We start from the raw sequence: 17,709 nt of genomic DNA on the forward strand, positions 1-17,709 counted from the left end.
GATATGATAGAAATCTTTCCAAAAAAAGAAAATAAATAAAATCCAGCCACTAATGCCTGCACCCCTACGCAGAAAGTCCTGAACATACTGAAGATGTTTCTCAAAGGTCAGAACAAAAGGGATTTTTCCTGGCTGGTGTGTGTGTGTGTGTGTGTGTGTGTGTGTGTGTGTGTGTGTGTGTGTGTGTGTGTGTGTGTATGTGTGTGTGTGTGTGTGTGTGTGTGTATACAGTACGTCAACAAGATCTTGTGTGAGTTTCAGGGAACCCGAGACCCTGCCGTTCTGATGTTGTTGATTCAGGAATGCTAATCGGGGTTAGAGAAAGGAGGGCTTTCTGCTTTCTTCCCAGAATGCCGCAGTTATGATTGACAGTACACTGACAAACACTATCCCGCTGTGTTTCCTTCAAGTGTCTGCTTTTTGTTAACAGTCATGCCTTTAACACTTTGGGGATTTGTTTAGTCTAGGTGCTTAGATGCACAACCAGACACACGCACACATTTTACATCATAACTTTTAAGCAGCAAATATTATTGGTTCTACACCCGCAGGCAAACATACGATCGAAATGAATCCACTTTCTCTCACTTTTGAAAACGGTGGGCTTTCCCTTGAGAAAATGTGTTCTCTTCATCCTAATTACAAACCACTCCAGGCTCATAAACCATTATGGCTTCTTCGTCAGCTAACTTAGATAAGTGTGGGTTGAGAGTATTGGAATGGCCTACAAGTTGCATGTTTTCTAGTTTGTACACATACTGTACCAAACTCTTTGTTACAGGGCTTTTTTCTTTGAAATATACATTCAAACAATTGAGAAGCAACACAAAACACCTTGAAAACTGAATAATTGAAATTACAATTATATTATTTATAAAGCTGGAAACGTGTGGCAACTCCAGCTACATATATGTCACGTGATCATGTGTCCCAGTACCTTTCCTGCCATACCGGGTGACAGAGTCAATAGACTCATAGAAAGCCCCGTTTTGAGGACCAAGAACCAGTCAGGCATCTTCACTGAGCACTTTCTGTGGTTCTGGGGGAAGCTTAACAGCATTGTGGCTTGAGTGTTACAGTAAGACGGTGGTTGTTGTTAATTGAGGTTGGTTTATGGTCTGGCATCGCCATGGTTACTGCCTCCAACGAGCCACCGAAAAACAGCAGGGGATTATTTGGATAATATACATGATTATATAGTGATCAAAGCAATTTAGTCAATTTAAAACACGAGGGACTTGAAACTTATAATCTTATAATAATAGTAAATTACAATGATACAAAACTTGATAAAGAATATGTAGTTGGGTCAAATACTTCATAACAACTAAAGAAGAATTAACTAAACGGCACATGGCTTTTGCATTTCATGGTAAATAATGTTAGCTTACACTTGCAGTTGACGTACTTGTTCTTATAAGAACAAGCTCTATGCATTGAAGAAAAAAACTCTATACGTCTTGCAATATTACCAGCCGTAACTTTTACACAAGGGTTTACAAAGCCTTGACTTGGACAAATACCAAGAAAGAGGGAGAGTTATGAGAAGATCAGAGGATGGGCGATGCTGCATTAGTTTATGATGAAAGACAAGCTCTAGACAAGTCCTGCTCTCTCCCAGTTGTGCCGCTCTATAATTATGAGGTTAGTGTGTTTTCTTCGTTCCATTGGACATGCCAAGTAAACATCACAGAGCGGAGCTGATTGCTATCGGACGGTACAGGTGGTTTACCCTATGAGCAGATGTTTCCCCAACCGCAAATACCCATCTACAAAACCCTGATCTGAAGAAGAAAGGCTTAGAGGTGGAGGGATGGGGCAATACTGATGGAGAAGACATGAGAGAAGGTTAGAGAATTAGGATGAAAAAAATAAGATGGCATGTTCACAAAATGATGGTGACCATGCTCCCTCTGGTATCTCTTTTAAAATGTAATTAGAGGGTGCTCAGCAAAAAGCCACGGGCCAATGATAGGACGATGAAGTAAAGGGGAAGGGGGGAGCGTGCAGAGGCTCCAAGTTTTGAATTCTGGTGGGAATTGAAGCCATGTGGTTTCCTTAAATGGACTGGGAATAGTAGCTGACTGGGTGTGAGAAATGGGTGTTAAATTTTACAGAACATTTTGATTAGTGAGTTTATGGGATTCACAAACCTACTAAATCATCAAATCCACTAATGATATACTGTAAAAATAGAAGCTTGATATAAGCAAGGCCACTGATATAATCCAAGACTGTGGCTGCACAGTTGAACTATAACTGGCTGCACTGCCACTGACAGCTCCAGCTCTTCTCAATCAATCAATCTAACCAATCTAGGTTTCATCAGACTAACGCATGCAGACACCCGTATACACCCATAGCACTAGACACACCTATATAACAATCTGTGTGAAGGCCAGCATGTAGCTAAATGGCTAAACACTGGCTGGCCAGAAAATCCATGCACAGTTTGGACTGAAGCAAACACACATAATCTGACTGAAATGACACAAACAAACACAACACATAAGAGTGTCTCCACCGAATCAGTCTACTCTCCAAGCACTACTTTGTAGCCTATGCGACTACTGGAGAATTCTTTACATTTCCATCGTTTGCATATTCCATCTTGATTCTATCAGCACAGCTATGGTCCTGTAATCCTTAAAGCTTTACCCTAGAAAGAAAAAGAAAGAAAGACAGCCAGTGTAACAAGCTAACAGTCTCAACCATTTACAAAAGTAAACTCATTAAAGGTCTGGTAAGGCTCATCACAGAATATCCTATCCCAATACATCAATATTAGCAAAGTAACTATCCATGCCAAGACTATTGCCAATTGGACTGTTCCAATTGTTTCAAATTGTGAGGCAGGAGTCCAAAGGCAAATGCTTGTTTGATGATGTTAAATCAGTAGGTGGGTTGCCGATTAAGTTTAAGCTACATGAAACTATCTTTTTTGGCAAATACTGGGGTCCTCTGAATAGTGCTCAAGCTCAACCCAAAATCTCATCCTTGTGTTTTTCCAGATGGATACTGTCATGAGGGTATGGCCGGGAGGGCTATGATTAGACTGCCCAAAATGAAAGTCTGTGTTCCTGTATGCCAGCATAGTGACAGGCAAGCTTTGGAGGGAAGGACAGAGAGATTACAAACTCACTTCTGCTCATCTTTGCTCTTCAGGGACCCCTCTTCTTTGTGTCACCAAAAAGGACAGATGATGGCTTTCAAACTTCAGTCACCATAGTGGTGGATGGGAGCTCCCAAAAAAAAAAAGAAAAACAAAAAGGAAAAAAAGCCCCCAACTCAAAACTAGAACCAAGTGGGCCAAACAGGCCAGAACTGTGACACCATTTACCCATTGCCCACATCACACAGACGCATCACTGGCCAACTCAGGGTTTCCGTGAGGAGAGCTGCTATATTAAGTCACCATAAACACTTTAACACTTTAGCACGTTTGTGCATTTTTCCATAAAAATGTGGTGCCCATTAGGTAGAACACTTGAACAAGGATTCCCTGAGAAGGGTCCTTGAATCATCCAAAGTAGTATTTTTTTTTACTTATTTAAGGCTGTTCACCAAATGCAAATCATCTCGGTTGTGTAAAAGCAGTCAAAACAAGTCAAGTTAAAAAATAGCAAGCTCACAGAACCACACATTTTGGGATGGATTGTATGTGCCTGCTATGACTACACCTCTGATCTATTTCCTACTTCCATTCATAAACCTAACAACATTTCCTTTTAAGTGTTACAGAAAAGCAGGAACCAATCCAAGTTGTCACTGAGAAAAAAGTAGGATGCACCCTGTACAGGTTTGCATGCTATCGCAGGGCCAACAAAGATAGTTAGAGAATGATTTGCACCCGAGATTAATTTAGAGTCAACAGTTAACTTAACTGTACGTCTTCGGACTGTGGGAACAAGCCAAAGTAGTTAGAGAAAACCCAAACAGACAAGAAAAGAACATATATAACATCCTGACAGAAAGGCACTCTGCCAACTGGTGGACTTGGACCCAAGACCTTCTAGCCATGACTCCACACTGCCAACCACCACATCACTGTATTACAATTAAGGTAAGTAAAATGATGTTGTGACCATGGGCTTCTACAGTTAAACTAATGGTACAGAAAATACAACAGCTGACAACTATAATGTAAAAGTGTGACTTAATACAAGACAAAACACAATTAAAACAGAGGGAAGCATAAAGGCTTTTACATGTCTAAAAATTAACATCATGCATATGTCTTGCATACTGTATGTCTTGTTGTTTTAAAGCAATGGCATACTGCACGAGTGGGTTTATCATAGATCACAAACCTGCATTTTCAGCATCTTGAACTCAAATTGGTTCAACCATTCTCCAAATCCAAAACATGATCTGCTATATTCTAGTGTGCCACTGAGATGTGATTATAACCCATCTACACAATGGACGTCTGTCAGACGCTGACCAAATGCTGGCCGGAGAAGCGCCACAGAGCTACCTGACACCCTGCAGCTGCTGGCAGAGGTCCTGTTATTGTAGCATTTGAGTCGGAGCCATTAGTGATATAGGGCGTTTGTGTTGTCATTCCTGGATCATGTTGGGAAACCTGCGGCTGCACTGTGGCATTGCCCGAGTGTTGACCTGGAGTGTGAATGAGCACTTGCAGGTTTAGCTATTCTGAGAAAGTTTAGCAATAATAAAGAATTAAAGTGACCTTAAATACTTTCTATGACAGGTTTCTAAAAGGAGTTTGTCACAAAAGGACAAAGTAAGATATAAGAGCTTTACCACTGATGAAATATATTGTGAATCTAAAAAAAGAGACAGATGTGTTTACCTTTTCTGGGTTGGAGCATGTCCCAAACAGCAGAGTTTATGTCTTGTTAAGCCTAAAGCCAGACAGTCTTAGACAGCAGCATGAATTCTGACAATATCTTCAAAAGCCCAGTCATATCATATTTTATGTTTCAGTAAAATATGCAACATGTGCTGTTTATGTATATGAATATGTTGTCTGGCAACAATGTAATGAGAAACAAACTTGTTTTCACACTCGCAATGCTGAGGAAAAGGAATTTAGTTACGTAACAATTAGCTATGTAAGAAAACTAAATCATAGCTAAAAAGTTGCACATTTAGTCGTAAAAGAGTGTGGCAGGATACATGAACATTTATGACTACTTGACCATGAGGAAGAAAGAAATATGGCAGTCTTGAGGGTCAGTATGACCCAGGAGTTTATGTAGGTCTTGTGTTAATCCTTTGATCATTCCACCAAATTCCACTGTGGTAGGTTGCAGCAGCCGGCAGCCTGAACTAAGCTAAGTTTCCAGCGAATCAATAAAATGCACGACTGAAAGAAAAAAACATGGTCTCAAAAGTCTCATTTCGAGCACTGGCTCTGTCTCACTCGGGACAGCCATGTTAAATTGCTTGATGACTGAATGGAGTTTGGCATGAAGTTCATTCTACATGGGCAGTTGACAACCGACCACAAGCTTAAATAGCCAAGTGTCTCTCCCTCCCTGCATCCCCCTCCCAGTCCACTAGACATACTAGCTTACCTTCAACAACCCTGCTTTTCACTGATGTGTCAACGCTCAGACTTACAGGCGCGTGCACGGGCGCGCGCGCAGCCTGCCATGCTAAGTGCAACAATGCTAACGAATACCGAACAATATAGTTGATAGAGTGAGGCAATCTCGTTAGAACGCTTGGAATATAAACCATTAATTGAGCAGGATAAATTAATTTGAGGAACTTGGCTGCAGAAAATATATTTAAAAAGTCCACACATTTCCAATTATAGGCTATGAAACACAAGAGAAACGTAAATGGTCAAAGAAACAACGAATAAAAATTTATACGGGATAAAGGCAACTAACGGCAACGGTTCTACGGTCATCACTGTTGTAGGAACGTCTGAGTTACATGACTTCTCGTGATTAGAAATAAACAGAGACAAACCCCTCCGGGCTGAGACACTCACCCCTGCTGGAAGTGAACAGAATAGGGTCGCTCCTCATTGTGAACTCTAACGCATCTAATCAGCACGCGCACAAGACGCAGGCGCGTGCCCAGCGGTTCCTCGGCAGCGGTAAAATCCACACGCACACGTACACAATCTTTGTGCTATTGTTTTTTTGTCCCGTTCCTACTTCCGCTGACTCCTTTTCTACCGAACCGGCCTCTGAGAAGCGTCTCCTTCTCTTTCAAACTTTTCTCCGAGCGTTTCTCCTCCGCCTCCTCCGCCTCCCCCGTTCTCCTCCGATTCCCCTCCCCTCTGTTCGTCCTGGTCTCTCTCTACCTCTCTCTCTCTCTCCCTCGCTCTCTCTCTCGGAAATGTGACTGCATGGATAGTCCAGTTGCATTTGGGCCCAATAGGAAATAAGAGCACTCACTGCCTAAATAAAGAATTTATCGCTTTTTGTGAGACAAAAAGGCTTATCATTCTATATTATCGTCCAGAATACACTATGTTACTGTACATTTTAGAATGACTTTCGATTTTCAACACCATTGATTACTGTAATCAGCATGTACAGTAGACCTCCTGATGTTCACATGTCTGCAGCCTATCATAACTGCAGTAAGACCTGAACTATGACCTCCTTAGTAATAATTGGTCACAGTTCTGACAATGTACACATGGTACCATGTCTATCAACACAACTCCTCTGCCTGTAGCTTCAGATGGGTCATAACGAGCCTTAATTACACTTTGTGGAGGTTAAGCCGCATACAGGAGGGAAGGAAACAAACATTTAGAGAGAGAGAGAGAGAGAGAGAGAGAGAGAGAGAGAGAGAGAGAGAGAGAGAGAGACTGACTTCCCTAATTACAGCCCATTACCATAAGTTGCTGATTCTCCCTATCCCCAGGGAGAAGAAAGCAGTCTGAGTTCCACATCCCATCTGCCACCAAGGGATGAGGAGGTGGAGGGGGGAGTCAGAATGAGGCTATCCAATGATGTGTTTTTTTTACTCTAAAACTGCACTCTTCTAGTGAGGAATGTGAGACTGTGGGAGTAAACAGTTTGGAGGGAAAGAATAATGTCCTGGCTCACCTTTCAGTTTCACCAGTTCAAGGGCAACCACAAAGGCAGAGGTTTTTATTCCCTAAAGGATAATCACTGTAATGTTCCTGTAACTGGCCTAGTGCTGCAAGGAATGGACATGTGTAGCGTACTATATTGGAGTTTATGGTGCACTGCCCTGCTTATAATTCATTCATAATTGTTTTTACTTTAGGTGGCACTTTATACTCAGTCATCTCATCCAAATTATAAATATATTGACTTATGCCATTCAAATGTAGAGAATGAGTTCAGTTCAGCACCTCAGGCAGCAAAGGGCCCCCCACACACACAGATCACAGTCAGAGGCAACTGCTTTGGACAAGCCTGTCAAAACTAAGCGCTGGCTAATCTCCAAAGTTAAAATCCTCCATCCTGTTGTGAAATTAACAAAGCTAGATTTGCTTAAAACAAGCAGACAGTTGGGTTTTGCAGGGGAAAGTGTCTCTGTTGCAGTGCATTATGGGGCAGTGTCCAGGCCAGATGACCCTTGTGTCTGCTGTGAAGAAACCCAGTGGGAGGATTTGGAGTTATAAAACGCTTATCAGGGGGAGATATGATGATGGAAAAGGAGTGTGTGGTGAGCATGTGTGTTGAAATGATGAATGATGAAAGGATGGCTGGATTTCAGTGAAAAAGCATGTGTTTTAACTCTCAACATGTTCACTCTGCTTGGAGTAACACACTCTTTTGTATTGTTAGTGTGTGTGATCTCAGTGAAACTAACACTAGATAGATCTTGATTTGGCTCTGCTGTATAAACGTCAACAGTGACATCAGTGTTTGGCCCCTAGACTGAGATTAAATCTAATAGAAACAGAGATTCTTTAATAACGCGGGCCCTTCCCTGCCCCGGTCAACTATCAACCTGTCATGTTTATCAGACACCCCACTGAGAAGACACAAATCAATTTATCTTATTGTGAGGACATAAATGATATTACTCCTCAACCATCACACCTATTAATAATTCCTTTTACTTTTACCCCAAGAGTTTTACAGAGACGTCCTAAAGGCTATCCATATTAACTTAATCTGCCATAAAACAACAGTCAATCAACCTGTTCGTACACAATGCTGAGCTCCTCCTGTCCTGACACATGTCCTGAAGTTCTGGCAATAGAAATTACTGATCCAAACCACGCAGTAACCTAAACACATGACTGGAAGTCTGACCTGGAATAACAGTTTCTCATCCCATCCCTCCTCTCCAATTTGCCTTACTGAATTAAGACACATATTTTGCGTATGAGACAAAGCAAGCCTTGTCGTCAGAATGCCACGGGTAAAGGGCCTGATGAGAAACCAGAGACATAGGGTCTGGTTTTACACTGAAACACCTACTGTATCTGCTGCATCTGGAAAAAAACAATACTGACAGGAAGAGATATCCAGAGTAGAAAGGAAACAGTATTATTAAAACAAAACAAAAGCTCACTTTCTCTATAGTCAAAGCTGAGCGGAACCACTTCGTTAGAGGAATGCTTTCTTAAGTCACCACTGTTAGTATTATATTTCACATCACACGCAATATTCTTATAGTGATAAAAAGCAGGAAAACACCGGGAGAAAATACTGTAGGACCTCAATGGCTTCTGTAATCAGACTGACTGACATCAAAATATATAGAGATACATAAGATACATACATAAAAATAAAAAAATTATAAAACATCTTTTTCTCCATCTCTCCTCTCAGAAGAGTAGGACCACATCTTGTATCTTAAGATAGAAAGCTCACTCTCCTTGTTTTGATTCAGGATGTTTCCCACTTTTCAAAAGAAGTTATTCAAGGTACGCCTGTCAAAACAGCAGCCGAGCGGACGACCTCTCAGCATGCACCAAAGCATAAACCACACTCACACACAGCCCCAGTGAGACTCTACACATGGAGCTGGTCTGAAAGCAGCAAAGGTCAAAGTTGGAAACATGCTCCTAAAACATGACAACCCTGAGCGATTTTCATCTTTATTTACAGACTGTAACTCATTCCCTTTGAGAGTGCTCGGAGGCCGCACCCTGCTACCCCAGGAGGCTGAGAGGTTAGCCTGTGTTGGCATGCTTGCTACTCTAATTCCCCAAATGAGTAACATACTGATTAAGAGTTCAAAGTGTAAATTGATGAAAGCAATGCTTACAGGCTAAAACTGGAGACTGGTTTGAGTTTGTCACAGAGAGTAGTCCATCTGAATGTCTAGTCTTTGAGTGTTAAAATGTACAGGGGCATGAGGCTGGAATGTGGGTGAGGACAGGAAGAATTCCTCTGGATCCTAGACCTCCTGCTGGCTGTGTTACAACAGGCTCCAGTGTTTCAGCTTGAACTTCACACACACCATACTGCTTTGCCAACAAGTCCAGTAGCCACAGAACAATCGCTTGTATGTATGTGCCTGTTTGCCATATGGGCCAGACACAACGTGGTAACACTAATTAGCGGGAAAAGGAAATACACTCTACACCATTCATTTTGCTGGGTTGTACTAATGCACCCTGTGCACATGTGCTATAAATATTTATGTTATAGTGTCAGAGCTTTCACCTTGAGGGAAGTATACAACATTAAAATGTTTGTCTATACACTTTTTGCAAATGTGCCTGTGTGTATTAATACAGGATACACATGGTACATATTACGTTACTGTAGTGCTATAACACATCGGCTATGGTCAATTGTTTTACTCCTGTAGCTTAGAAACACTAGAAACCACAAGAACGCAGGGAAATCAGTCAAAACTGAAGTTCAAATGGCTACATACTGTAGGAGTATAATCAGGTTCACTCCAGACACACAGTCACACTGCAGCCTCACATTTCTTCATGCCATGTGTGTGAGATGGTGACGTCAAACCATTATAAATCTCTAGTCACTGTGTCACAGTTAAGAGGCCAGCCAGATCTAATGTCCAAATCTGGAAGTCCCATCATCATCATCATCACCAGCATCTTCAACAGAGTCAGTGAGCTGTGTGCAGGAAGGCAAAAGTGTGAACGTAAACATGTCTGTACAAAGATATGGATCTAGATAGGATTATGACTGTGTGTAGAATGTGAGGGCCTGTGCAAGAGATTATTCAGTAGGAATAGAGGAATTGTGGGAATAGAATAAAACATGTCTGTGGATGTGGCAATCCCATAATTCACTAGGACATATAGAATGTAAAGTCTAATGTGAGCATTCATGAAGTTCTGGTAACGAAACTAGGCTCTGGCGAACTTGGCTGAGGAGATGGAGGTCTGGAGTATCTGGTGAGCCTGCTGCCATGCGATCAAACAAGGCTATGGCAATATCTACAAGAAAGCGGCCCTGATCCAGATCAAACAATGCAGGTCATTGGCAGATGTTATGTTGCGAATGGAACCAGAACATAATATAGGGCAGCTTAGACAATATATTTGTGTGTAATGGTACATTTCAGAACCTTCTCATAATAACTTTCTTTGCCAGTCCATCTTTGAGGTGCATTGGGTAGTACTGTATATAGATTGAGTATATACTTTTAGATTTAAAGAAAAACTAGGTACCTGCATGTAAAAGTATCCGGGATTGTGAATGATCACAGAACAGATGGAAGCAATGTCCAAGAATTTGTTTTGCCACAACGTCCACTTCCATCTGCAAATGTTGACTTGTACCAGTAAATTGAGAAATCTCAAGAGCAGCCGTGTGTTCAGTCCGCCAAAACAAAGAGTCTAAAACTCATTTGTTTGATTTATGCCTTACTCACTTCCTTATCTTTCTAGTGGACATCTAGTCAAATCATCAGACTCCTCAGGGGTAGTTTTTTTCCTTGATAAATCCAACTAGACCTGTCTGAGTATATACTGTAAGCAGCATTTATCAGAGGTCAGCATTTTAAAACATTGACAAATATCCAAGAGACATCACAAGATTGAGTGTGAGACTCAAATATCATCATTTAAACTTTTTTATATCAACTGGTTGAGCACAGACAAAAAATTACTAACAAGCACAAATATTTATGGTTGTAACAAAGGTACACACCTATTTTTTGTTCAAACCTGTTTGTAAAGCCTGGGAAATTAGTGTATAGTGTGGGATGTGCTACCTTAGCATATGTTTTAATCCACTGAGACAATGTTTTACAATCACATTTTACAGCGAGTGTTTTTGTGCTGTGTAAACCCATGTTAAATTGGCAGGTTGACGAATGAAGCTTGGCAGAAAGCTCCTTCTTCATACCAGAGTCAGATGCTTGACATCCACCTACACACCAAATAAGCATGTGGAGCCTTAACAATCTCTCCAGTGTTTCAGGTAATAAAGTAGAAAAAAAGGATGAAACTATTCCAACAAATGTTTGTCAGTTTGATTTGGCAGGCCTGACCACCATCCACGTAATTACTAAGTGATGGTAAGATTCCCGCAACAGAGCTACCTCTTTCTGTCTGTCAGTTGATGGCAGAAGCATCTTTGTATCATATTTCCCAATATATTACACAAGTGTCCCCTATATTGTGACACTATTTGCAATCAAATAAAATTTTGTGGTTGCAGAGATAAACTCATTTGAATGTAGCTATACCATTTTCCAGAAGACACCCAGAAAATAGGTCTGGGGTGTAAAAAGTTAAATTACAATATTCAAAATGTAAATTTTATCGCTGTGTGTGTTATTTGACACTGCTAGAGTTGTAGTAGTAAGACAGTGGGAGTTTAAATGCTCAAGGTCAAAGCCCCTGAGCCACCAGCATGATTCTTTCTAGATTTATGATAGAAAGGACCCTTTTGCCCCCTAATGGTTTTCGAAATGTCTTGTAGACATTAATCTACAAATACAAAGCTTAGCACCAGTGTTCTGTCTTTAACCTGTCCAAACAGTCAAAAAAACATCTTCTGGTTAACCTGTTCGAAATAGCCTGAAGCTCCTATCTCTCCTTCAAAAGATCTCAATTCTATATGCACCTTAAACACATAACTCACCACACAACTGGTCCAAGGGCACTGTTCCCTGAAAGCCTCAGTGTTCAGCTCCCAAGATCTCCAAAACCCCGAAAAGTGATACCAAACCTCTAAAAAGTTCAAATAGCTTCCAGAACCTCAGAAACAACTCATGGACTACATTTCTTCCTTGTGAGCTTTCTTTTAGATTTTGAATCTTTGCCTGCTTTGATAAAACTTTTCATACTGTAGTTTGTTTGGCTTTATACTGTCGTTTGTTTGACTAAAGATGAATCATGTTAACTGGGCTTCTTTTTTGTAGAAACCCTTTACCAAGAACAATTCATGAGACTTGAGTTTGAAACATGACTCAAATTTTAGACAACTTCGTCTCCAATCCGATCCTGGCTAAAGATGCGAACAGGCAATATTGGAGGAGGATGGCAGTGTCTTGAATTCAGGCAGTGGAAGAAGCTTTCCTCTTTAGACACATGAAGCCGTGTGTGTGTGTGTGTGTGTGTGTGTGTGTGTGTGTGTGTGTGTGTGTGTGTGTGTGTGTGAGTGTAATCTTGGGTCTGTATAAAGAAGGCTGTTATCAATCAGTACACAGGAAATTTAAACAAACCTCCTCCGTTACTGCAACGATTGACCCTTTGTTCACCTCATGCAGCGATGTTAAGTTTGTGTGTGCATGCAGTCAGTTCTCCACAACACAAAGACTACTGACTGATACAGATCAACAAGAACTTTTTGTATTTATATCATACCAACCACAGCAGTAAAGCTCCAAGACAAACTCTAGTACTGTACATTACAGTAACAAAAAGTAGGAAAGAGTCTTATCTTAGGCTGGTACATCAATATTTAAAAAACTCTTCTTTTTAAGGTGCTCTTTTTCATTTCAGAACTCATAGCACATTCTCATAAGAGCAGCAGACAAGCAAGATGTAGTGTATGCCCAGATTAACATCATCTGGCCAGAGATGTCACAAGAATTCGTCAATGATGAGTCAACATTTACTCTAAACATTGATCCAAGTTTCAGTCAAATGTTATTCAGGGGTAATTCTCTGCTACAGGAAGTCACGGTTCAATCTCACTCAATCTTATGATGTTATGATATTAATGGCGAAAACCTGATGTTTCAGAGATTTCTGTGTAATCTAATAGCATTAGCGAGGCGTGACACCACGGTAAAGTTGTTACTTCAGTATGTTCCCATGTAGCTGTACAGTAGCAGTAATCACACAACAAAAGGAAAAACATTGTCCTTCCAGCTCCACTTCTGTATTGACAAAAGTGACAAAACAGCACGAGCCAGCTTTCCGCTGCCATCCAGGCTGTTGTCCACTCCCTCATACATTTTTGATGAAGCTACTGTACTGGTACAGTCTGGTGGCTGTTACAAATGGAATGCGTGCTATTGTGTCTTGCAGCCACTCACAAGGGCCAGATGGTCCAGTGAAGAGTTACTGGAGGAGGGGGGGTCAGAGTGTGACTTCTAAAACATCTTGAACCAAATCTTATTTATTATCTCATGTTGTGTTGCTCATATCTCTATATAATAAGTTTATATAAAACAGAGCCGACACCTCTTGTGCATTAAGGGTTTGTTTAGGCTTCACCCTTGTCCTCACAGCTAGCCTGTGGAGTCTAATTCAATCCAAGTCAGCTTTGGGACATTTACAATTCTGCAATAGTTTATTATTGAATCACAGTGCTGGAGTCGCACTTCAGTGAATCATATTAACAGATGATTCTATAATTTTTTTGGCCCAAAGGTCAAATTTATCAGGACTATAGCCGGAACGTCTTTTATATTTGTTCCCTGTTTAGATGGATGAACATGATGACACATTACTTTTTTAATAACAAGCAGGTCCAGGTTGTGTGTCATCATAGAGACACAGCAAAATGTCATATTTTGAGGTTTTATCACTAGAAGCGGACACAACAACCTCACCACAAAAGTAACAACAGAATTGGTGTGTTTGTTGTTTCCTGGTAGTTCAAAGGGTCAGTCACATTGTATGGTGATGATGTATTTATAGTAGCTGGCTAGAGAGGATAATGGGAAAGGAAGGGGAATTCTGCGCAGCATTATCCTGCTATTGTAGATGCAGAAGCTGTTGTCGACCATAGGTTATATACTGTAATTGCAGAATAAACAGGTACAGGGGTCGCTGGCAGCCTTAGGTCATACTGTAGTTCCTCAGGCCCTCCTGGCCTGACTGGCTAAGACAAAGAAAATGGGATCACATCATCATCATCATCATTGTGTGAAAGCCAAAACAGACGCAAACCTCATGCAAATGCTAACTTTTTTTATGCATGTCTAATTATTTCAAGTTAATAGTATCGTAACCTCAAAGGATAAAACACAATGAATCCATGTTTCCAATTTCTAGAACTTAAACAGAAATATTGATAATATTTCTATTAAATATTATCTAAACAGAAATATTGATAATTATGAGAGGTTTCTGCCACCTCATTGGATATTTTTACAGTGCAGTACAGAAGTAACAGTATTCTCCAAGCACATGGAATCACATCAGTCCAATATAAAAGCCATATGCTGTGCAATGTGGTGGGTGATCCTGGGGATGGAATGAAGTGAGATGACTTCATCTCTTTCCACTGAGCCCAAGAAGAAGACAGAGGGTGGAGGAGGTGGGACACAGCCTGGCGAGCAGAGGATGTTTCATCATCCTGCTTCAGCTAGCTGTCACATGGTATTTATAAGGCAGACACTTACTTGGAGTCATTGTGTTGGTGTGCAACTCACACACCCCAGCCAACCACAACACTGGCTGACTGTTTTGTGTGGTATGCAGGTAGAAAACAGAGCACCAACTTTATTCAGCTTGTAACCAGGGTCATTTGTGTGACTGTGTGAGTGGAAGTGCACCACACATCATTGGCTCCAAAGTGGTCAGGCTCCAACTAGAAAACCAGTGCTTAGTCCAATCCAGTTCCTATACGCAACTTTGAGCACTAGTCTTTTTGGTTTAATAGTGTTATTTCAATCATTGTAGTTTACTGTATAGTGAAAGTTTTGAACTATTCAACTTACATTACGTAAAAGGCGGCAGAACATTAAATTAAGAAGGAATTATGGAAAATATTGATATGATATATGATATTTACTAAAATTCTGAATGATTTAGGCTGCACATTAATTCAGTATTTAGCACTGCAGTCGGTCTGCAGCCCCTTTCCCACACTGGTCAATTAACTGACTAAACCTTTTGAAAAAATATCAAGAAAAAAAGTAAACATTTCCAGGCGATCCTGAGTTTCAGAGTGACCACACTAGCCTCATCCAGAGATTGTGCCTGCTTGCTTTCCTTTTCTTTTTCTCTCATCCAAGACATACAAACAGTAGTTTGAAGCTGAAATCTAATCTCAAACACTTTTCCTCCCAATGTAATATAAGTCGTCTAAATAACTACTGCACTCTAGTAAAACATCAAAGAAGGATGAAAAAAAATCCAATTAAGAAGTGAGACCATTTAAGGACAAACCCTATGCCCACTTGATTTATGTTGGGAAAAGCATGTTGAATTCAGAACACAATCTGATCAATGGCTTAAATGTTTTTTTTCTCAGCTGAAACCTCAGTAAGTCTGTCATGAGTCTACATGACAGAACAAAAACAGGTTATGTAAAGGGATTGATTAAATAGCTACCCTAGTAACACAAAACATGTCTCCTGCTCACACGAGGCTTGGCTGACCCATAACAATATTTCAGATGGTTTGCTTGGAGCAACTTCACTAACAAATCACAATTCAGACACAAACCTTATCCTTCACTTTTCACTGCTGAACGTTTTCCACATCGCAGTGCAACAGTTTTGGGCAAGGTCCCCATTAGCAAATGAGGTTCGAGTCAGTGCATATTCCTGCTGAATGGCTTAACTTAAATTGTACATTAACTTGACTGCTGTGGTGGAGAGGCAGCTGAGCACGCCACTGCAACTACCAAGTGTCACCTATAGCCATGCATTTTACCTGTTGTCCAGACCATGTACCAGAATCCATTCTTCTCCACTGGGCATTGAACCTATGCAACAATTTATGCTAAAACATGACAAAGACATGAAAAACATCAATGTATTCTGAGACAAAATGTTGACTTAGACTTTTTTTAAATGCAAGTTGTTGGACAAGATAGATCCAAGAAATATTCATGAAGTATTTACAATATGTAGTAAAATAGACGTACTACCACGTAGATAGACAGATGATTAGTTGGCTCAGTGTTTATTATGAGACCACTTGGCGCATTATATTAGTAGGCGACATCCACCCAGGTAATTGTCATGTGTAAAGCCAGGACTAAAAAAATAAGCCTCATAAACTAAATGATTTTGTTATTTTCCTTCGTGGCAAGGATTCCAGGGAAAGATACTGCCAAGGGAAACACATATTTTCAAAGACACAAATTGTGCAGTAAATCCTGAGCGCTAAGCCGAGATTTACAGCCTAATGACAAGTATAGAGGAGTATTAGAAAGAAGTTGGTAAAGTAATATGAAGATAGTGATAAGTTTCATATGTCTGCATAACTAATACATACAGCACACACAAGACAAATGGAAAAGGACGCAGTGGATAAAAACCATGCAGCAGCTTAGACAAACCACATAATCACAAGGATGCAGCATGGTAGTCTAAACAACATGAGTACTCCAGCTGCAACTAGTGGAATAATGTGGCTGGATGAGATCATTTCACTTTTATGAAATGCAAATTTCAAATGCATTTTCTCTCTTGTAAAAGTTTGCAAAAGTATTGTTTTTTAGTGTCTAGCTATCAGTAGTTGTCAATCTGCATAAATAAACATACATTTTCATATTTGCTGCGTAAGTACACCCAGCTTAGATAATACTGTAAAATGTCTTGTCTTGTTCATGTGTCTCTGGAGGTCACATGAATTAACGCTCAGTTTGTTTCAGTGGCTGGGATGGACATAGGTGATTTTACATGGGACACGGTGGCTTTGACAGAGCATAGTCATACTAAGACCCATCAGCTAGACATCTAAATGATGGCTGCTGATTGAAATAAGGAGTACCATAGTAGTGATGTGTGTGTGTGTGTGTGTGTGTGTGTGTGTGTGTGTGCGTGCGTGCGTGCGTGCGTGCGTGCGTGCACAGGGGGACATGCTTAAGAAGCGACGTGACTGTGTCCTGTGTGATGGAGAATAGAGAAGCCTTGTTCAAGCGTAGCCCTGCTTTCCACTGAAGCCTGTTGTTGGAGGTGCTATTTACTCAAGAATTCCACTGCCCAGACACTCCAGTGTGGCAGCAGGGGACGCACCCACACTGCCAATCACACAGTTATGCATAAACATTAGAAATATAACCAACAAGCACAGGGCAAGGTACACACCCTCATACTAATGTTTAACAAACCCATGTACACAATTCAAGTCAAGGTGCATGTGCCACATCTAGTGCCATTACTACCTTGCTTTTTTCTGATTCTCATTTTTAAATATTTGTTTAGGTGGTGTCATTCTCATTATGAGGGTGAATATGGAGAGTGGAGCCCAGAATAGCTGCCATGTGCATCAGGAGAGAGGACGAATGAAGTGGGTTAGAATAATAGCAGAATGGAAACTTTGCGTGAAATTGACTTTCAGTCTTGCTGTTAGCACGCAGGGCTGGTATAAATGATGGCTGGAGAGGCTCTGCCAACAACACACACAGTCACACACAAATACACTGTATTCATTTGGAAATAAATGCC

The 17,709-nt window shown here is 40.7% G+C and overlaps 2 protein-coding genes across 6 annotated transcripts in view; one reads left to right on the forward strand and one right to left on the reverse strand.

Annotated features, from left to right (window-relative positions):
- LOC129603091 (uncharacterized) overlaps window positions 1–17,709 on the forward strand; it is a 506,300-nt gene that overhangs the window by 306,769 nt on the left and 181,822 nt on the right. The gene's annotated exons all lie outside the window — the stretch shown is intronic.
- The window catches only part of afap1 (actin filament associated protein 1), a 55,626-nt gene that overhangs the window by 30,613 nt on the left and 7,304 nt on the right, over window positions 1–17,709 (reverse strand). The window contains exon 1 of one of the 5 annotated variants that reach the window (XM_029142517.3): window positions 5,969–6,257. The exons of 1 other annotated variant lie outside the window; for it this stretch is intronic. In XM_029142517.3, the coding sequence (XP_028998350.1) occupies window positions 5,969–6,005 (37 nt within the window). In that variant the 5' untranslated portion in view covers window positions 6,006–6,257. Of the gene's footprint in view, window positions 1–3,142; window positions 4,756–4,816; window positions 5,492–5,968; window positions 6,258–17,709 lie in introns of those variants that run through there. 3 more of the 5 variants (XM_029142520.3, XM_055502711.1, XM_029142519.3) reach the window with 3 other exon arrangements.

This window comes from Betta splendens, chromosome 2 (genome assembly GCF_900634795.4).
Source record: "Betta splendens chromosome 2, fBetSpl5.4, whole genome shotgun sequence".
Classification (NCBI taxonomy): domain Eukaryota; kingdom Metazoa; phylum Chordata; class Actinopteri; order Anabantiformes; family Osphronemidae; genus Betta; species Betta splendens.